General features: G+C 38.5%; 1 protein-coding gene and 1 non-coding gene across 2 annotated transcripts in view; one reads left to right on the forward strand and one right to left on the reverse strand.

The window, feature by feature from the left end:
- The window catches only part of LOC114709824 (aldehyde dehydrogenase, cytosolic 1-like), a 33,065-nt gene extending 14,175 nt beyond the window's left edge, over nt 1-18,890 (reverse strand). The window contains exons 1-7 of the mRNA XM_028893797.2: nt 18,763-18,890; nt 14,491-14,595; nt 8,615-8,755; nt 6,641-6,770; nt 4,275-4,336; nt 2,576-2,704; nt 1,356-1,469 (exon numbers count right to left, since the gene is read on the reverse strand). Of these exons, the coding sequence (XP_028749630.1) occupies nt 1,356-1,469; nt 2,576-2,704; nt 4,275-4,336; nt 6,641-6,770; nt 8,615-8,755; nt 14,491-14,595; nt 18,763-18,828 (747 nt within the window). The 5' untranslated portion in view covers nt 18,829-18,890. The remainder of the gene's footprint in view (nt 1-1,355; nt 1,470-2,575; nt 2,705-4,274; nt 4,337-6,640; nt 6,771-8,614; nt 8,756-14,490; nt 14,596-18,762) is intronic.
- LOC114710997 lies at nt 10,345-10,450 on the forward strand. The gene has a single exon (XR_003737110.1). It is a non-coding gene; the product is annotated as a U6 spliceosomal RNA (small nuclear RNA).
- Nucleotides 18,891-23,006: the final 4,116 nt, after the last annotated feature.

The raw sequence follows: 23,006 nt of genomic DNA on the forward strand, positions 1-23,006 counted from the left end.
GAAAATGTGAGGCAAGTCAGAAAATATTCATGGGCATATATCAGAGATGACTTCAAAATGTGGACAGATAACAGTTATTTTTCATTTTCATCAGAATTTCCTCTCTTTATTTGATCAGAAATCCACCCCAAGCACCTCAGGTATTGACTTTCCAACCCTCTGGTAACATTCAGACAGCTCTGTCCAGACAAACTAGTATTCTCTCCATCATCTAAATCTCAACTTTCTTCCTCTCTTTCTATATATTCCCAGGCCAGACTGCCTCCAGGTTGGTCCTTTATTTGGGATCAGCTCTTAGCAAACATCCTCCTTGAACCTAGTTCTCATGAAATGGGCATGATTCTGATTCTTTTTCCCTGTTCTCCCAAAGCTCATAAAGATGTTCCTGAGTCAGCCTCAAATGGTATCATTTATATCTTTGTAAATCTCGTAACTACACAGTCACTGCCTATTTCCCTGCTGATTTATGACAGTGGTCTCACTCTTAATTGCCTCCTTTTCTTTCTTTCTTTCTCTCTCTCTCCCTCTACCTAACTTCCACTCTTCCCCTTTTTAAACACATGTCACTTTGCACAGAAAAAAAAAGAAACTGTCTCTGAGCTCTTTGTTGCTACCACACTTAGCTGGAATCCTACCATTATCATTTCTTCTCTAATTCTAGTTGCTTCTTGAAGAAAAATACATTGCTTTTCTATTATTTTATTTTCTCCGTGGATCATTTCCTGTCTAGAATATTATCTATGATCATTGTTGGTTTTGACTTTTGAATCCTGTTTAAATTATTATTGATTCTCTCTTTCTTTGTTTATCTATCTATCTATCTACCTATCTATCTATCTATCTATCTATCTATCTATCTATCTATCATCTCTTTTATCATCTGGCTTTCTTTTCCTACTCCACATGCTGGAATGTAATGAAAGGTTTCTACTTCATCAGAATAATAAGGTAATTGTTTAGGTCTATGTGAAGTCTGAACTGCTATTGTGCATTTAGACAATAAAATTAAGTTGCCTAGACTTTCAATCTTTTAAATATTTTATGAAAAAATTTAACTCCAAAATTACATCAATAGAAATAAATAAATAGTAAGTAGGTATGTTTAGGGAAACTCTGGCTAAAAATTAACTTATACCCACTTATTCTTATTCGTTTACTATAGTCTTCCTGAATTAGTAACAGATATTTTCTTCTATCCAAAATTTATCCACTTGTGCTTGATAAACATATTTGTAGTCTAAAATAAGTAACAAACCACCAAAACAACTTTTTTAAATAAAGTTTTGGCTGACAAGACAGCTTTACAGAGCATGTTTCTGCTTGTTAGAGATGAGATTTTCAGAAAATGGGACTACCTCTGTTGATCCCGTGAAGGATACTTTGTCAATGTCCATGTGTGAGGAGATGGCTGCCCCTGCAGTTGGCCCATAACCAGGTACAACATTCACCACGCCAGGAGGAAATCCTGCCTACAAGTTAAGAAGCAAGCAGTTAATAGATCAATAATTCAATTCATAAAAGACCCGAGTGGGAGACAGGTGCTGTTTCATTGTGCTTGCCTTGGAAGTTCTTCCATCAGGAAAACTCACCTAAGTGTATTTATCCTTTGTTCCTTGCTGTTTTTAATTCCTTATCCACATGAAACTATCTCTAAAGGTGGTAACCCCTTAGAACACAATGTTCTAAGTACAAATTTGTCAACACGGGTGTATTGGTTGCTTCTCATTTGTTATGATAAAACATTGACAAAAACAAACCTGGGAAGGAAGGAGTTTATTTGGTTTATAGGTTATGTCTATTATTGAGGGAAGACAAGGTAGGAACATGGAGCTAGCTACTAAAACACAGACCATGGAGAAATACTACATACTGCCTTAATTTCTCTATCTATCTCATCTATCTTTCTTATAAAACCAGACCCACCTGCCTAGGGGTAGCACCGCCCACAGTGGGCTGAATCTTACAACCTCAATCAGTGATCAAGAAAACACCCCACAAGCTTAGGCACAGGCCAATCTGATGAAGGAAATTTCTCAGGTGAGGTACCCTCTTTCTAGGTATGGCAAGTTGATAACAAAATTGTGACAATTGACCATCACTCCATTGATTAGCTCTGTCAAATTTTATAAAAGGAACTCAAATTGATAGGATGAGAGTGTATGTTAAAATACCTATAAAAAAAGGTAGAATTTATTGTCATCACCAGCAAAACTAGAAACATTGGCACAGCACGCATGTTGGCATATCGAAGCCTCCAACTTTTAGAGATAATAAAACTAAAATAACTGAAAAAATGTTCACAGATGCCATCAGGCCAGTTGTAACCTGGATGATGAAGATAGAGCTCAATAAGTAGTGGGTTACAAGGTGACTCGCTAGAAGCCTCTGTCATTATTTAGGTGGAGACAAGATTGTGCTGGCTGACAGAAGTCCCAGCCTGTAGTCCTGCTGCTTTCATCTGCATGACTGGGCAGGAGCCATGTGTGAACAGCAAAGCTCACAGTGGTGTGAATGAGGCCTGTAAGGTAAACAGGGGACTCTAATTTGCCTGCATGTTCAGACTCTGGAGACTCACCTCTTTTATTAAAGACGCCATGTGAAGAGCAGTGAGAGGAGTTTGCTCTGCTGGCTTGACAATCACGGTGTTCCCACAGCAAAGGGCCGGGCCTATCTTCCAAGTGAACATCACCAATGGACCATTCCACTAGAGAGCAACACAATGGACTCTTTGTATCACTCAAAACCACATTTGTTAATGATGCTTGCCACCCTGATAAAATTTTGCTAACATTTTAGAAGTTGTGTGTAATTATCTAGTTTATTTTACTAAAGTTCACAAAAGAAACTAGAAAATGATAAAAAGCTCAGGTCAAACTATATAGGAGAAGAGAAAAGGAAAGAGCTACCAAATTCAATCAAGTCCTGTAATTTTGAATTCTTATTTTACAAGGAAATGCTACTGCTAAGTAGTTAAGCACACTGTAATTTATTTGCATTTTAAAAATGTAAAGTCTTTTTCCTCTTTCTCCCTGGAAGGCACTTATTGTATTTTATCCAATATTATAATTTGGAAAAATTTACATCCAGGAGATTGTGTGTTCATGTGTATTAGAAAATGGTCTTAGGAACTTAAACATATTGAATATTTTCTCCACACCAGTGATCTAGGCTCAGCTGAGGACAAACTACATTGTTAGTGGCAAAGAAGTGTCACATTTACAATGTGAGTGCTTGAGTTCTGATCCTAGCAAACCAGCTATAAGAAGTCAAATGTATGACCATTTCTTTAGTTATGCATTCACCACCAATGAGTGGTGCAAACAGTCCTCTCTACTTTAGATGAATGTCCTCAGGATTAATTACGAAATTGATGTATGCCATAGCACATACCTGTCTCCTTGTGTTAAATCCAGGGTTTGATGCCAAAACAACACAATAAAGCAGAAGTTAATGTTTATACTTATCCAACAGTCCTAGTTGCTAGAGGGATGTAGGTATGTTTGAGTATTTTTTAAGCCTTTGAAGTACTGAAGAGTTCCATTACATACATTGATATGTTCAGTCTTTCTAAACAAGAGTCACTCTTATTCTGAAAACTGCAGGACACTTCACTGTGTTTTCATTTAGCCTTTTAAATTATATAAGCTGAATGTAGACAGTGTACTGTTTTAACCTTCGAGGACATCTGATTACAGTCAGAACATGATTTTTAGGCAGAAGAATTTTGAGTACCCAAACTTGCTCTTTAAAGGTACAATACAGGCCACACACTCTTCCATTTGTCATGGAGATTATTATTTCCATTTAAATCAAAAGATATTTTCCAGGATTTGAACAATCTTGCTGCTGCTATTGTCAATGGTGGGAATTCTCAAGAAGGAGACAGAAGTATTGGGATCAGGGTACCCTGCTGTGTCGCACTGAAAGATCCCAACACAGATGAGCCATGACAAACTTTTGTCATATACTTATAAATCACAGCTCTTAAAAAAACCAGCACAATTTCCAAAACAGCCTATGCAGTAAACACTTAGGGCTTATTAGGCAACATTAAAACACTCGCAAAGGGTACAGCAGTGTGTTGAGGGGTTTCTGGACCAGATAGCTCATATCCAAGAAGCTCAATTATAGGAATATGTATTTCAGGCTGTCATGCTTACTGAATTTAGTTCACACATAACTACCACATAAGCTTCACTCGTATGATAATGGGTTTCACATAAAATGGAATTACAGCTTTTTCCCCACTTTGGGAGTCATGAAGGAGAACTTACAGGGATAATTTGGCCACACACCCCAATAGGTTCACGTCTTGTATAAGTGAAAATATCTCCATCTGAAAAACAGAGCAGACACAGTTTCCATTAAGTTAGAATGTAGTGGGCAATGGCAGGGAGATGTGAGATTGATATGAGAAGAGCCCCATAGTGAATAGCAAAAGGAAAACAAAATCTCCTATCTATAAAATTAATAACATAAACGATGGAGCCTCAAACAGCAATTTGAATAAAAAGATCAAGGTACATGAAAATAAGTGACAAGATGGGGAAAGATTTGACAAGAAGTTAACACCATTCCTTATATTCCAAGACGGCTGCCTTCTACATCACCATCATTCACAGAGTGATGCAGAAAGGTGCTTGGAGGTGAGATTTTTTCTGGGTAAGGGCAAAGTCATGTGGAAATGTTCCCAGGGGCAACAACTTTTAAGAAAGCAAATGATTTTAAATAGTAAACCATCTCCAACAAATAAGAAGTCTTTCTACAGACTTATTCTAGCTTTGAGGCCTCCTTTTTCCTACCTAACATAAACGTAATCTCTTATTCCATGAACAAAATATCTGAAGTGAAATGCCATTCTTTTCTGTCTTGATCTGACTAACTCTCATGCCTCACTATCGACACACACGTAAAAGTATCTTGGAAGAGGAAATCTTAATAGAGAAAATGCTGCCATCAGATTGTTCTGTAGACAACTCTATGCAGCCTTTGCACAATTAATGATTGACATGAGATTTCCCAGCTCACTCTGAACAGTGTCATCCCTGAGCAGATTGATCCTGGATTGTATAAGAAATCAGGCTGAGCAAACCATAACAAGCAAGCCTACAGGAAGCCATATTTCTTCATGGCCTCTGCTTCAGCTACTTTCTCCAGGTTTCTGCCCTGAATTTATACCTTCATTTCCCTCAGAGATGGAATATAGTGTAGAAATACAAGTGAAAAGGACCCTTTCTTTCAAAAGCTGCTTTTGATCATGGTGTTTTATCACAGCAAATACTCACTTTGATGTGGTCCCATTTGGACTTTTGTTGATGTATGTTTTGTTCTGGCTGCCACAGGAACCTACTGCTACCACACAACTACTTTTCCTGTCAATATCTACAGATACTTTGAATGGATTATTCTATGTTTCCTAAGAGTAGAGTAAGAAGCACAGAAGAGCCCCCTGCATAGTACTTCTGTCGTCTCAGTCTCATCTTCTAACTTCCTGGCTAATACCTCTTATGCTGTATCTTCCAGTAAGATTGGAAGTGCACATCATAGACAGAATTGAAGTGATTTATTTGAGTTCCTAAAGTCATTACAGTTAGAGAAGTGAAACTCCATCCAACCTGTCCAAAACTGATTCCTTTCTCACATGAAATATTCGTCATGTGTCTGTTATGCTACTTGCATACCTCACTGTGGCACGAATCCTATATGTTCTTATTAATAAAAACAAACCCAGGTATTGGGGAAACACTGAAAGATCAGATAAACAAAATAAGCCACAGCTAATCTTACATTACCAACTTCTCAGCCAATCTTGTTTCCTCAAACTGGAAGCCTCTGGGTCCTCACCCGAATCTTATCTTAACAGCTGCTAAAAGCTTAAAATGCCTAAAAAGCCACTAGTTCCTGGTCCTCATGCCTTATATACCTTTCTGCTTTCTGCCATCACTTCCTGAGATAAAGGCATGTGTCTTTCCCAAGCAAGACATGAGATCTCAAGTGCTGGGATTAAAGGTGTGTTCCACTACTGTCTGGCCTCTATGCCTAATCTAGTGGATGTTCTGTTCTCTGATGCTAGATAAGTTTTATTAGGGTACACAGAAAAATACCACCCCATTTCTTTACTAAGTAACACACAACATTTCCTTACAAAGATTCTTAACTCAGCTGGTAATCAGCTTCATCTTGCTTTGGCATTTTTGGAAAGCATAAGTGTGAATTGGGATGTTGAAGTACACTGAGCTAAGCATACTGGGCTTGAATGGGCAGAGATTGGCACAGCTGACTCATTCTGGACATGCAAAGACTTAGGTAATAATATCACAGAAGAGATGTGAATGGCATTATGGGAATGGAGCTCAAATAAGTAATTTCTGTAGCCAGTCTGAAAGGTGTGAATACTGAGATATCTCACTCAAATTCATAGTTGAGTCTATGAGAATATTCTTACTTCTGTCTAAACTGCCCATAATGTTGACTCTTAACACAACTTCCAGCATTAGACTGTATCGAGTCAATGTGAAGAGGAAAGTAATTATTTACCTAATTGATGGGCACATCTATCAGGGAGAATTTGAAGGTATGCAGCTCTGCACTAGTGGCCTCACCTCTAACATTACATTGGCAATTTCCCAAATGTACTTACCACTTGGTATTGTTTGGCCATGGATCTTGTCAGCCCAACCTGCACAGTACTTTAATGTTTTTATGCTGACGTCTAAATCCATCATGTATGCGTGGGGAAAGAGTTTCCCAGCATTCATTGACTCCATTGTCTGAAAAATAAATAGTAATATCAAAGTCTAAACTTTCAGCAATAAAATTTAGATCCAGCATATACAGTCAATGTTTTTAGTACTTATGCATTAGAAAGTTTGGGAAATATAAAGATTCTTAAATCTAATGTTCCTTTAAAGAAAGAATCAAATGACTTGTCCATGGTCACATGACAAGATCCTGGTGGGAGAGGTAGTAAGATTCTGATTGCCTAACCTCCAAAATCTTTCTGTCAGACCTTAAGTACTTCTGGCTAAGCACTGTCTAAGAGCTGGTTTCTTAAGCACGCAGCTGTAAAAATGATTCTTAGTCTCCACGTCCTATCAGCATTCCAACAAGTTTGCACTTGTCATCTGACTGTAGGAACAATTTAGTGATTGCAACTATTCACAATAATCATCATATTCCTCTCATGTATAAACAATCTGCTCATACAATTCTAATTGTATGTTCACATAATTGTAACAACTGTATCTTTCAACAGGGATTTGCCATAACAGAGATTTTAACTCTAAACCCCCTGTTTGGGAAGTATTGTCATGATGATTTCAATAATCTCTTCTCTCAGAGCTCAGTAAACACCATGGAAGAGAAGGCAGAAAAAGTGTAAGAGCCAGAGAAGATGAAGACTCCAGGAGAACAAGGCCCTGTGAATCAACTAAGCAAGGTACACATGAACTCACAGGGACTGAAGCAGCAAGGACAGGGCCTCCATGGATCTGCACAGATATATTAAAGTTTTAGCTTAGTGTTTTTATGAGACTCCCTGACCATGAGAACAAGTGGGACTCTCACTCTTGTGCCCACTCTTGGGGCTACTTTTCTTCTGATTGTTTGCTGTGTTCAATTTCAATATGATGGTTTTTACTTTATCTAATTATATTTTATTTTATCATGTTTGGTTGTTATCTCTTAGAAGGCTGTTCTTTTCTAATGACAGACTAAAAGGGAGTGGATCCATATGGGGAGGTGGGGGAGGAACTGGGAGGAGTAGAGGGAAGGGAAATATAATTAGGAAACATTGTATGAGAAAAAGAATCTATTTTCCACAAAAGGAAAAATAAAAGATTATGAAGCTCCACATTTTCTGACCTTAGCAGTCAGTACCTTCTCCTCCCATTTTTATGAAGACTTTAAGGATGCTTTGAAATCATACAATTCACTGGGTGGCCACCTGGCAAGATGCACAGGTTTGATATTGCCCACTATCTTAAATTAACTCAAATATGACTTTATATCTATTCTTCTCTCCCTATGGCTCTCATGCTGACCGAGGAAGTTAGCACTTTTCAATAAGACAAATGCAAAGAGCTAAGCTTTGGGAAATGCTGATGACTTTCAATAGAACATTTCAGTTAGTATACATTTATTTCAGAGCTATCAATTCTATTTTGGCATGTTTTAAACAATGCAGAATCCTTAAGGAATGAATGGTTCTCAATAATTGCTGAATTGCAGATTTTTTAATAAAGTAAAAGTTTGAAAATCTTATTTTCACCTAAGATTATAAAGCTAATAACATTTATTCTCAGTTGTAACATTTATATCACTTTGTTTTCAGGTGACTTTACTAAAATTCAAAACTGAAAAGACAAGGAAATGTACCATCCATCCATGTTCTATACTGACTTATTTAACTATTGAAATTAGAAAATATAGGTCCTGAGAGCATAAAGAGCTTTAATGAGAATAGCAAAACTGGATTCTGCACTCAGATGTTCTAGAGAAAATGCAGGTGGTAGTTTGTGGATCTGGCTCTAAATCAAACTGACCAGCCACTTGGAGCAATGAGTGCTCTCAGGAGCTTTCCCACTGTCTCCCATTGTTTTGGGTTAATACTCACACTGAGCAGCAGGCGATCTCTTTCCACTAAGTCAGCCAGCTTGTTCAGCAGGCGCCCCCTCTCTGAAGCATCCATGGTGCGCCATGGGGAGCCAATCTGAAAAGCCTGTCTTGCAGCCTTCACAGCCTTGTCAACATCTGCCTGGAAATCACACAGCATTCAATTCAGGATGTTCAAAAAACTAGATGAGCAAGAACAACATCGCACCCTTATAAACTAGGACACAGTCATCGCAAACAGAATCTAGCTCTCCATTAGCCCAAAGTGCAGAACATTCCACACACTGGGCACCACAGTATGCTGGAATTGTTTCTCTTGAGCAATATTTCAAACAAGCTCCATATCCTTTTCAAATAGTTAAACTCCTAGAACAGAAGTGCTGTTTTAATAGTTGTTACTTTATCCCATTGTAGTAGAACACAGTGTTTATTTTATTTGAAATAAGTTTCTAGTGAATTGACACACTTTATCTCATTTGATTCAGAAAATGCTATAAGAAAAACCTATTCCTAAATTCACAAAGAAAATAAAGCAAAAAGAGAAAGGCTATCTCAGGACAAATAGAGTAGCTGTAAGCCATGTGTCCTGCTCTTCTCTCTACATCTGCCAATTAGACACTCATGTCCATAAACTTTCATAGTCACTCATCACAGTGCTACCACCTGGGTGAGAACTGGGTAAATTTATCTGCTAGTGTTCAATGTTTCACATTCAAAATGAAGACCTTTGTGTATGATAAGCCCCTAGCATAATAGTGATCCATCCTGCTCCCTAAATAAGTAGAGAAGAAACTATCTTTTATTAATAATATACTGCTTATAGCATCATTAATTGAAACAAAATAGAATAAGAAAGTCACACTCATATTGTTTAGCTTTTCTGTTTTTGCTCATGTACTTTTTATCACCACTGCATTTTTCCTTTAATTTACTCCTTTAAATTTCCTAAGCCACTTCCCTTCCAAACTTTGCCAGGGTCACTCCATTACTCTGCAGATCCCTATTCATACTTCTTCTAGTCTCTTCTACTTCACCTGCTGAAAGCATCACTGCTTCTTCCATTTCTGCTCCATGTGCTGTTTTAACTTCATCAAGTCAACTGTAAATAGTATGTATGTAAGGACTGTTCCACAACTATTCATCTACAGGACTCACTAACTCATGGAACCCTGTAAATCCGATGATCAAAACGACAGTGGGCTTCAGCTTGTTGTGATGAACCTTGAGAATGAGAATGCTGTGCTTTTTAAACCACACATTTTAAACTAGTGAGACACAGCTCTGTGTGGATCTGTCTGCTCAGTGTTCTGTCATTGGCCTTTGCTTAATAAGAGCTTCCTGATCTCACCAAAGGATGAAGAGAAATGACTTTGAGACATCTTGTAACCAGGATGAAAAAAAAAAATCAAACATCAAAAACCTGCCTACAGAAAACTGTTATGAGTAAATTTGTTCTTATGGTTTTGTCATTTGGGTTATGACCCTCCTTTTCTCAAACCAGATATTTAATCTTACAGGACTAGAAATAGACTAAAGACATGAATTTTTAATTTGAAAAGAAGGATTCTGAGTCCTCCTTTTTAGTTTTGAAGCACGCAAATATCCATCCACTGTATGGCATTCTATTAGTTGGCTAACAATAGGACAGTGGGGTACAGTTTGTCTGAAATATTCATTAGATGGAAGGAACACACAACTGAACATCACATTATCATTATAAACACAGGCCTCGTGCTAACTTCAGCAGCACATATACTAAAATCAGAATGATACAGAAAAGACTAGCATGGCCCCTGTGCTAGGATGACACACAAATCATGAAGCATTGTATACTTTTAGAAAGCTAAGACAAAAACAAAATAAAAGAGGTGAAGGAACATATTCAACACAAGAAATGGAAATAGAAGCATTAAAGAAAGCATAAACTGAAGGAATTCTGGGAATGGGAAATCTAAGTAAACACGTTTCCCTTAGTATCCCAGAAGAACTGTTCCCCAAATCAGCAAAAGATAATTTAAATTCACGAATGCTAAACTTATGATGTATTATTTACATGTTACACACCAGACATCCTTTCAATAACTATACTTCTGATGCTGAGTACAAATGCTAGGGAAGTGGTAGATAAACTATACTGCTTTGAGAATAATGGCCAAAATTCTCTGCCCATTCAGTGTGTACACAGCTGTGACAGGCCTCATTACATCATCTATGTTAGCAGCTACACATTTCAGATCTCAGGGTTGAATTCGCCAGTATAGAATCTGAGGGTGTGGATGGTTCACTCTAAACTGAAGTTGTGCCACAACTTGTTTGAAGTTCATTTTCCTTATCTTTAAACTCACAACTATCTCACACTTTATATAGACGATATTCCTAACACTCACAAGATGGGGTTAACTGTAGACAGTTACTAGAACTGTAATGTCCTAGAAGAAAACCCAATATGAAAATGATTACACAGCATCCTAGTCCATTCTAGCACATCCTTTCAGCTTCTCTACCCTCTACTACATAGGCTTTTACTGTTGTACATTGTAAACAGCCTCCCATTCATTCTCTTCCCACTTTCTGTTTAATGCCGCCAGGTTAACTTTTCACATAATTTATCTTATCACATTCCTTTGGATGTTTGTAACTGCTGGCTTCATCTACAATCCTAAGAGCAAAGATCAAAGATTTCTATTTGACTTTCAGGTCTAACATTTTCTGTACAGACTTCACTTGCCAATGACTTCCTGTTGACATTTTCTCTGCTCCAGCTGAGCCAGCCCTTCTCATTTTTGCTCCTGAAATTCTTTTTGCATAGAGAATGTCCTACCAGCAAGCCCATATACTTCCAAAATCTTACACATTTTTCAAGGCCTGTTTTAATATATAATTCTATCTCTGTAGTCACCAGGCACCCAGCCCACTGGTAAATAATAATCAAGAACTGGTTAAGCTACAAGAAGAAAGACAAGTTCTTTATTACCACAAGTTACTATTGTACTTAAGTATCATGAACCCTGTTTTAGTAATAAACAAGGAAATCTTACCTTATGCTAATAAAACACAGAAGAATTAGAACCAACATTTGATGCTACCTCTGATCTCCACATTCAATTTTTTCAGCAAGGATGCTCAATAGCACTTTGTTAAATAGTCACTGTTGTTAAGTTATTCCATATGTATAGAACAGTGATTTTTTTCAGTCTGTTCATTACCCTGTGAGACTCCATTTGATGAGTAGCTTTTGACTCCATTTGGAGGGAGAAAGAAGATTGTAGCCCCTAGGTGGACCCAGGAAGTCTATCATGTACCACCTACCTAGCACAGTCTGATCGAATGACTTCTTCCTGAGGATAGAAAGTGGGCCATCCTGTAAGTCTACTAGGGTGAAGTGAAAGTGTGTGGGCAAGTAAGCAGATTAAAATCAAATCAAGGAAAGCAGAGAAAAAACTTATCAGACACCCAGGAAATGGTGCAACTCCCTTGCCTGGTTCCCATAAAGTGATGGACACCTAACACTGTAATGGCATGGCCTCTGAACAAGCTATTGTCTGATATCTGGTGTGTGTGTCAGGAGCCAAGGACTCTTTTACTCAGCTGTGTCCCTGCCATTGAAGCAGACTACTGGACAGGCAGTCTGTATACATGCCATTTTCTGTTCTAGACCCAGTTTGGCTTTTGATCTTGCACTTGAGCTTGGCAACTTCTCTCTCCCAAATGACCCCAGGCCTCCCCTAGCAGCTCTACCCAGGCATGGGTTTCTTACCACTAGAGATTCTTTCTAAGCCACTTTCGAAACCTCTTCAACTATGCTGCAGACTCTTTAACTTGTATTCATTGAGTAACCCATATATGCTTATACAGTGTTACAAATACACTTATTTTGTGATGTGTGGTGTGAGAATTAATGTTAGTGATTAATACTGTAATAAAGAATTGGCATTCTCCACAAGCAGATGAATAAGGTGCGTGGCTTTTCTACCAAATTGCTGTTATTTAAATGGCTAAATCTTGGGAATTTATTCCTATTCAATACAGTAAGACATTATGGAAAGACATAAATACATTCGTCTACATTTTGGATATGACACATAATCCTTCTATGACTTATTCTTGTTGATATTTATACAAAAAATCATACTTTAAGTAATTATTTTCCATTATGTGACATTTTTTGCATTATCCAATAGTACAAGTCTCATAAATGTTTTTGATAGTATTTCCTTTCAAACTTCAAGGTTCCTGAACTGTCAATTTTTATTCAGGGGCTGGCATTTCCAAGATAATTTTGAATTAAACAGAAAACAATGACTAGGTTAACTGTGATTTACTGTCATCAAATTGTGAGGCCTAGGGAAAATAAATATAGTTTTGAAGTCAGAGCCAATGAAGTGAAAAAAAAAATGTATTTGCTCTGGTCCCTGCCCGACCTTTATGATACCATGAAAGGTGGGATATGGCCCAATCGCAGCCCCATTCTGCTTGTGAATGGAATCTTCAAAACCTTTAGCCTTTGACCTGATGAGAAAGTCCAGCATATCAGACTCTGCTGTAAACTTTACCAGGTTAGAACTTTTCTCTAAGCAACGCTAGGCACTCTTCATTAGATTCCTCACAACTTGTTTGAACATCAACAATTCTAAAGAGACAATTTGTTTAATAACTCCACAAAAGGATACAGATACAGGACTGTGGTTGTAAAGCAAGCTCTTGCTTATCACAGATAATATCACTAACAATTTCCTCACAGCAGCGGTTCTCAGCCTTCCTAATCCTGTGACCCTTTAAAACAGTTCATCTGAGGTGACTCCCCCCATAGAAGTTTTTTTTGTTGCTACTTCACAATAGTCACTTTATTGTTGTTTCAAATCATAATGTAAATCTCTGTGTTTTCCGATGGTCCTAGGTGACCGTGTAGAAGAGATGTTTGACCTCCCACCCCCCAACACAAGGAATCACTATCCATAAGTTGAGGACCACTGCCTTAGAGGACTCATTTGTTCTGCCAAACAGGTTGGCAAAGCAACTTGGCTTGCAGTTTGCGTGGTATGAATTCTTCTCCCTGATCTTTCTACAGGAGGGGCAGTTGTCAGTAAAGACAGAGCAAATTAGTGCTCCCTGGCAAGGCTGCTGGCATGGTCACCAGCTTCCCGTCTGTTCCTGAAAAAGAAGATAAACCTCACTGATTGCCCCAGCAAAGTCCTCAGCCTGCTGACCTGCCAAGGTTTCTACTGAACCCAGGCAAAGAGTTTTGTTTTCCTGATGAGACCAACTCCAGTGTGAGAGCAAGATGCCCCCTAGGAGCTAAATGTTCAAGGCTTCAGGGTTAAAGCATCACGAACATGATTTTTGTTAACTGACATCCACAGATTCATAGTCTTCTTTTTGAGTGTTGTTCTTGTCATCAAGGAGAAGGCATGATTAGCTGACATGCACCCTAACTATGTGACTATATTAAAATGCCATGCCCCATATTAAATGTTAATACTAACCCTTAAGAAATGAGACAAGTTATTTAATAGTTCATACTTCACTATGCTACAGTAGCCTCAGACCATTGAAGATTTGGACCCTACCTCCCTACTTTAAATTCCCAGGTAACATAAAAAATGCTAACATCGGATCTATAGCCGGTGTTTTTTACTGTTTCTTGTTCTCTTGATTTTATGTTCTTTTTTAAGTTCTTGTGTATCATGGTCATTTATTGTCTACCACATGTACATATGGCCAATTTTATTATGCCAAGGACAACAGAACTTTTCCCCATCTGCCTGAGCTATCATGTGTCCATGTCTTTCACTGAACTTGCAGTGGACTTTGAGCTCAGAACAGTGAGAAGCAAAGACTGCTGGCATGAATTGGACCTGTGGGTGTGGGAAAACTTACCTTGTCCCCTTCTTCCACATGGCAGATGACCTCCTCAGTCGCCGGGTTAAGGACAGGAAATTTCTTGCCACTCACTGAGTCATGCCATTCATTGTTTATGAAGATCTGTGAAGATACAGCAATGACAGAGAAAATAGATATAAATATGCAGCAAGTTAGAAGGCTTGATAAACTAGAGTTGAGGTATTAAAAGTTGCCTAAATATTATGTGTCTTTCCCTGTCTAAAAAACGTTCATGTGTGTGTCATTTAACTACTAAAGAAATATAGAGGTTAGACAATTGGGAATTCAGATGTGTGTCATTAGGACATAGCAATTAGAAGAGGCACCCTTACATCACTGGAAAATGTCTGAATTTCAATATTTGCACCCCGAATTCGAGTTTCATTATGAAACTATTTTTGTGTGTATTTGACTCCATTCCTTCCTCTGTATAAAGGAAATTTTAGCCTTGTAACATGGCCATTATGAGAAAGCTAAGAGAAGCATTGCTGTTAATTTCCTGTGTGCACAAAAATATTATTAGCTAATGAAATATTTTTGTGCATGGAAAGTATTGCCACTTGTTAACTTAAATTCTTTAAAGATATGTGCATTTGTATTTGCAAGTATGTGTTTGCCTATCTAAGTTTCTGTGTAGCATATGCATGCAGGTGTCTGAGGACAGAGGGCCTTGGCTGCCTTAGAACTGGAGTTACAGATGGTTCTTCCTAGTCAATAAGTGTTTAAAGTATGAGAAATGAGAAAGGAGAAGTAAGACCCCAAATCCCTTGAAACAAAATCCTTCACCCCTGAGATCCATGGAAAACCCTCAGAACTTCTCTCTGGTGAAGTACAGATAGGACATGAATGTACAGGAAAGACTGACAGAAAATTAGGAGAAAATGAGAGAAGAATGACATGATGGGAAACATATCTTGGGAACATCAGGTAAAAATATTTTAGAAGTTGAAAACTATTCAGAAAAAATACACTGGGCAAGATAGCTAATGTTGATCATTCCCCATGAACCAGAGCAGGCTTCAAGTGTCACTTAACAATTGAATGTTTTCTCTGCTTACACCTCCTCAGGAAATGGACCTCCTCATAATCTCACTGTGATTGTAAGAGAGAAGAGGCATGTAGAGATGATAGAGTTTGAACAGTGACCTTGTAACTTTCAGAGGAGCTCTTCATGCAAAAGATCAGTAGCAGAGAAGAAGGGCACTGGTGGCATTTACTCAGAGCTCCTAAGGAGTTATAGAGACAGGGATGTGATGGGTGCACTGGGATTTATAAAGTTACAGAGGCTTCCAATACAAAAGATATTGTATTTCCTTTAAAAAAAAATTCTTAAATGCTAAACTCCATTTCATCTATCCCTATCAAAGAGAACTGAACTAGAGAAAAAAACACTTTGAAAGTTAAGATTATGCAACTCACTGACTATACTTGTTTTTCTGTCTCTTTTTGTTATTAATCTGCTTGTCTGTGCCCTTTCTTGTGTCCCAAACACTGTTAAAGAAGAAAAAAATCTCCTGGTCAAGAGAACAGAATCTCTGACCTGGGTGTGTGACTTTAAGTTACAGTTGGACTGGTTCAATCACTTTGGACAAGAGACCACTCCCAGGAAGCAGGGCTCAACTTAAGTCAAACTAAAGAGATAAGTGGAATAATTAGTGAGATACTGTACTTGTCCTTCATGGAAGCCGCAGTCCTACTGCAGAATTTTGGATCCCTTTTCTGAATTATTCAGAAAAGAATAACTTTCCATTTTCCTCCTTCTATCACTCTTCTGAGAATAGTTTTAACAGCTTCGTCTTCTCTGCCAAAATTTTGGACTTGCTTAGTCCTTCCTAAAAACTTCCCTGCCCTCCACGTGGCTCCTAGTCAGCCATGAGTTCTACTTCAAGGACAGTTTGAATGACAGGAATATTCCCATCCTTTTCCAGTCTCCTTCTGAGGGAAGCTACTGAGGTTTTACATCTGACTTGCCCTGGGGTTTTCCTTCTAAGTTCCAATAATAGTCCTCCAGATTTCATTTGGTTCTATTCATAAATTATTCCACTAATGAGACTGAGAACCCCAAGAAATGACCTGGTATTTTCCTGATATCAATAGCATATGCCTCTTGTAATAATAAAGAATAAAATTAAAACAGTGAGGAAAATAATATAGAAATTGAGACACTGCTCAGGCAAAGCCTTTTGACAAATATTTCTAACCCCTCCCTTTCATGCTTTGCAATAGGAGATGAGTTAACAGCCATTGTTTCAACCCCTCTTAAGAGGGAAAATCAAATATAATTCTTTAGGGAACACAGTAAAAGGAATGTTCGCAGGCATAGAGAAATCTCCCCATTGAGATTTAATTGCATACATAACTGGTATTCTCCCATGTGTGAAATGCTGTAACCAGCACATCAAAGATATAGTGCTTACTGAGTAGACCAGAATTACATAGAAGATACATGGAAAAATCAAAATTCCCTGAGTGGCATTGTTTATTATTAACTAGAGAATTATTTGAACACCAAACAAATGCATTCTTGGCTCTAAAATACTTAAGCCCATCATTCTTCCTCAAATGTCGTTATGTAATATGTTTGCAGTGAGGAAATTTCAATGTGGAAACAACTGTTAAAGAACTACTGGTCATGTGCTTGTACTTGGGACTTTAAGGAATACCTCAATTTTCTAGTTCTTTCACCTCATTTTAAATTAATAAGTACTAAAGGAAATAATTCAGAGGAAAGACAGTTCACTTTAAAACTTCCTACACACACACACACACACACACACACACACAAAGTCTTAGCAAAATTCATAAATGACAAATTAACAAAAGGAAGAGGGGGATCTTGATGCCCAAATTACCTTTTCAATTGGAATCATGCAAATCAAACTCTTTTTTTGTGATTCAAATCTAACTATATAAGCAGTGTCAACAATTCCCATCTTCTTGAACTACCTGGTTTGTAGATTGTAACAGTAATTTCTTGCAAATGAGAAAGTGTGTGGAGGATGTCTATGGTGTGCACACACCTTTGACATCTGTGAATTGCTGGAGAGTGTGGACACATTATAGTCTGCATATTCTGACTTGTCAAAATCTAAATCTAAATTGAAAACACTTTCACTCAATCAAAACCTTGTGAAAACATGCCTGAGGGCACTTCTAGCTGCTTGTGGGCCACAGCCAAGTTCTTAGGACAAGTTCTATCTGCAGAACTTGTCCTAAGCAAAGAGCCCCTAAGCCAGGCAGCTTTACCACTTCAGGTGCTTGGGAAAATGCAAAAGCTTTCAGTGATTCAAAACCACATCCACTTGCTCAAAAGGAAAAAGAAATACGTGAGAGAGGGCATCAGGCTCTTCTCATTAACTTTAACATTCTTGGATTTCATTATTTAGTTTAGAAGTCAGCCTGATTCTCTCCAGAGTTGAACAGTTCAACTCTCACTTTGTTTTCTTCATTATACTGAAACACAGCTAAGTTTAAGTGACTTTTCTAATAACTTGGGTGTATGTTGTGGTGGAGGGAAGGTGTATGTGTGCTATATTTATTTCTTAATTTTGGAATCTTAAGATCTGCTAAAGAAATAGGCATGAAACTACTTAGTAGACACAATTACAAGAGTCCCTCAGGACAAGCCCAGTCCGATCATTTGCTCTTCCTGGCTGCAGATTCCAAAGCCTGGGTCAGCCTCCTCCTCTTGTGCCTCTAAATATTTAGCAGCTAGCAATGGCATGTTTTCTCCAACAACAGCAAACTTCCCTGGAGAAATAAACAAGTACTGTGCCTATCTCAAAATAAGAAAAATAATTCAAGTCTATTTGGGGGGTTGGGCAGCAGCCTCCATTCAATGTTCAGGTTTAGGTCCTCCAACCTCAACAATGTCAACAAACACATGGTTATGTTATCCTACTTCAGTGTGCTATTTTGAGAGAGGGAGACACTTTTACGAATGTCTGGCTTTTTCCAGGAATTTCCTCTGTTTGTCTGCCTTACCATAAGTGCTCACTGCACAGGGTTAATAGAACTGCTGCTTACTCTGGTTCACTGCACTCTGGCACAAGAACTGTTTGCACAGAAGAAAATCTCTTTTCCTTGGACATATGTCAAGATATAAACTCATGAGAGGTTGTCTGCTATGGTTTAGAATTCATCACGGAATCAGGCCACTAACTTAGCAAGCATTATATTTTTATGGTAGCAAACAGCTCTAACAGAAACTGCAATTGACTTATGCTTTAACCAGGCCCCCAGGGAAAGCCCCACTTGCAAGTGTCTTACCTTGGTATATTGGATCTTCAAGTTGGCCAGCGGGGCAGGGATTTGAGGTTGTGCAGGGGAAGACATTGCTGGTTTGGCTCCTGGAATGCAGGTGACAGGCTCAGCAGTTTGGTTCTGACAGAGCACTTGATCCTTTTTATTTGCATGCAGGAAGGGTCATTTGCATATTGGGATATGATTGGATGGGCAGTCTCAGGGCAGGGCAGAAAGAACACAACTCTCTTCTAACACCTAAGGTTGGGAACCTTTGCCTTTAAATGTAAGTCCTTAAGGAACCTGCACCTCAGCCCTGAACTTCCATCTGGAAACTGCTCACTATTTAGAGATGAATTAGTTTAGGAAGCTCCTGACACTGGAAGTCAGTTATTGTTTTCTGGGTCTTTCATGACTATTTATGTTCTCATGCAATTTTCCATTCTCTGATAGACTGGGAATCAAGGAATTAGTGAAGTGGAAAAGAAAAGGCTCTTGTTCTCAATAGAAGTTGGAGGGAGAAGACCATGAACCTTCAGGTCAAGGCTGCCAGAATACACATCTTTGTCCCAGGTCAGAATGATGCTGGGGAGAAAGGCCCTCTCTCTAGACTGTTTTTGGCCACCTTTAAAAAGTCAGCCAAACAGGACTATTTCCAGTCTGAGTAGCAGTCCTAGTATCAAATCAGATCCTCAAATTATCTTTGTCTTTTCAGTGGGAACAAAAAATTGTCCAGGCCTTTTCAGTCAGAGTTCATGTTCATACACAGACCCTCAGAGAGCATTATATTCTTTCAAAGTGAAGAATCTTTGAAAGAGAAAGTAATGGAAGTTTTGGGAAGGGACTGGACTTGTGAATAATTACAGTTTTCAACCTGTGGGTCTTGACCCCTTGGGGGGGGGGTCACGTATCAGATATCCTGCATATCGGATATTTATTTAACAATTCATAACAGTAGCAAAATCACAGTTATGCAGTAGCAACAAAATAATTTTATGGTTGTGGGTCACCACAACATGAGGAACTGTATTAAAGTTTCTCAGCCTTAAGAAGGGTGAGAACCACTGAGTCCTACTTGAGTCCAGACACTGTACAAATAAAGATTGTAAATTGCACTCCCTAAGAGTTTAAATTCTGAACAGTTTGAGCCAGGAACGTTGTAAAGGGCAGTTTTTAAATGTAGCATTTTCATTTTGAATACAATGCTTCTCTATGTTGCTGCTTCAGCACACGTTAGAGAAGGAACAAGATAAAACTCTTTGGATGCTCTGGTTATTAAGAACGAACAGTGACAACTTCTTTGTAGTACAGTTGCCATCTCCCCTGCATGGGGACTTAGCTAGGGGCAGGATCAGGAGTTTGGGAACCTATTCTCTTTCCACCGTGAACCAAGCTTCTCATTTTGTAAACACACAGAGGAATACAGCTTATGATCATAGGCCTCACAGTATAAGTCTGAAACCTCACTTCAGGCAAGGCATCTCCAGTCTGTTATTCCTCTTTTCCAGCACTGTCTTGATAGCCATAAGATGATCCCCACATAGGCTGAAGATCAGCTTGGGGTCCCCTCAGGAGTAGTTACATACACAGAAATTATGTTCTGTGATCATTCATCCTGGCAGGGATTGGCACACTTTTTCTCATGAATCAGATAGGAAATAATTTCATCTTCCTGGGACATACCAATTATGTTGTAACTTAGTCTATCGCACAATTGCTCAACAGCTGTTACCTAACTTGCAAACAAGAGCTCTTGCCAATGCCCAAACAGCTGCATTTTGCAGAGTCACAGTTGTTTGTGGAATCAAAACTTGTTTATTTGATGTCTAGGAAGTAAAAATACAGGTTGTAAAACATTCTTGGCATTCCATCTTACTCTCTGAGTGGGTACCTCATTTACTGTCTTTCACTAGATAATTATGTAAGAATGACTCCTTAAACCAACAATCACTGCATAGAGTAAAGGAAATTTGGGAGGCCCATTAATTTTCAACAAGTACATACATGTATGCATTCCTATACTTTTTGCTCTGTTTGCCAGAATGGTTTTCTCTGCTCAGTACCTGCTGGGCCATAGCAAGTCTTTCTGAGGGTTCAGTTGCCAAGTCCAAAACTTACTTTATACAAAAGGTTATTTCTAGGGATGGTTATAAAAGCCAAAGACTTTTCCTTTCATTCTTCGCCTTAAAGAGGAAAATGAGGCTTTAATAAAATTATGGGAGCTGGGCAGGCCCTCCTCAACACCAGACTCAGAGTTTTCATTTGATGGCAAAACTGGTACGTATTTAACATAGGGTCCTGGACAAAGAATATTTAATCACTTCCTTCTCGATGATTAGCTAAATTTCATACTCATACACATATACATACAAAGAAATGCAGGACAATATCTAGGAGATAACTCTTGTCAAAGCTGTAGTTATACCAAGAAAGGTATAGACCATGACTTCAACCATCACTGAAACTTGAGCTTGAGAGGAAACACATCAGAACAGCTCCATTTAAGAAGCAGTTCAGATGAGATCAAAGCTCTTCCTTATATGGATATTTGAATCTCCTACTAATATGAATAATAGAAATTAAATGAGATTAGGTAATAAAACATAACTGAATCATGAAATGAACTTTTCTGCAATGCGCCGAATGTTTGCTTGCTCTCAAAGTACATGTGCTGAAATAACAACCCTCAGTGTGGAGGTGTCAGAAGTGAGGTCTATGGGATGAAAATGTGTCAGGAAGAAGAAGCCCTTGGGAGCGATATTAGTGACTTTATATGAAAAGACTTTTTTATTTCTTTTTTCCCCACTCTCCAACTTATTGCTTCATGTTTTTCCTTCTCTCTTTCTTTTCTGGTACCATGGATTGGACCCAGAGCTTCAGCTATGCTAGGCAAGTATTCTAATATCTAGATATGTCACCAGCTTCTCCTGTTGACATCTTCTATGTGAAGATCCAAGGAGAAGTCAGGAGTCTGCTATGAAGAAGACACGGCCTGATCAAGCTAGAACTCTGATATTTGACTTTTAGTCTCCAGACTTCTTCATTAAAAGATATTCAGTAAATACCTCTTTTTAAGAAGACATCCAGTCTCTGTCTGTTGTGGTAGCGTAAATGGACTATGATGCCTTCTTTTCATGTTGTCTGATTTCAGGATCTTGGTTGGTTCATGGAACTCAGAATCTTGTTCTGATTCATGCCACATCCCTCAAACTACTGCTTCCTTCATCATGGTTGAGTTAGCCCCATGATAAATATTACTTTACATTTCTTCATGACTACAGTTTATGTGACATCACATCACTCTTATACCCATGGGGAAAAAAATGCTATGCTGCTGTCTTGAAACTGGTTGAAGGGTCCATAGTGAAAAAGTAAAAGGACCAGAAGCAAAATAGTGTAATGTAGATAAGGCAAGGATGTGGTTTCTCCCTTGGATTATCTGGAGGAAACAGACTCTGCTCATCACTTATTATGATCTCCTTGATCTGAAATCAGATCTCTGGGTTCTAATTCTATGGTCACACCACCTATATATCCCAGTATAACCAAAACCACAAGGGAATACATTTGTGTTGGTTTTGAACAAATTCCCGATAGCCACCATAAAATAACACACTACTGAATGGAAGCTTGAGTACAGAGATGCCCAAATTACCTCTGTACTTGATGATGATGTAAATCATTTAATCCATTAACTAAACATTCAAAAATAAAAACAAAAGCCTCATGTTAAATACTGATTAGGAGAGATTGACTGATCAAAACTTCATTATTATGGAGAGTTCCAATGTTCCAAAGCGAGAGCCACATTCTCCTGGGCATTTTTGTTGTCTTTCATTCCTGATCCCATATCTATTCATTGACAACCTCTTATTCTAACCTTTTAGTGGGTGGTTGTTTGAGCCATGCCCTGAAGCACCGCCCCTAGTGAGGTAAAAGGTAATTGTTACACCTAACTATAACCTTGAGGTACATGTCACTGGGGAGTGGCCAGTGTGGGGGATGGGGGGGATCCTTAAGACCTGGGATGCATGTGCATGCTCTCTCTTTGCTTCCTCCTCTAAGATGCTGAGGTCTTAGACCAGACAGGTCAGTGTGGGACATAGCTCAACTTTCCTGGACCCTAAGATAAATCACTCTCAAATAAATTTCTTTGCTCAGTAAATAGACTCAGTGGTGCGGGGCAGTGGTGGCACATGCCTTTAACCCCAGCACTTGGGAGGCAAAGTCAGATGGATCTCTATGAGTTCAAGGCCAGCCTGGTCTGTAGA

Source organism: Peromyscus leucopus, chromosome 1, assembly GCF_004664715.2.
Source record: "Peromyscus leucopus breed LL Stock chromosome 1, UCI_PerLeu_2.1, whole genome shotgun sequence".
Taxonomy (NCBI): domain Eukaryota; kingdom Metazoa; phylum Chordata; class Mammalia; order Rodentia; family Cricetidae; genus Peromyscus; species Peromyscus leucopus.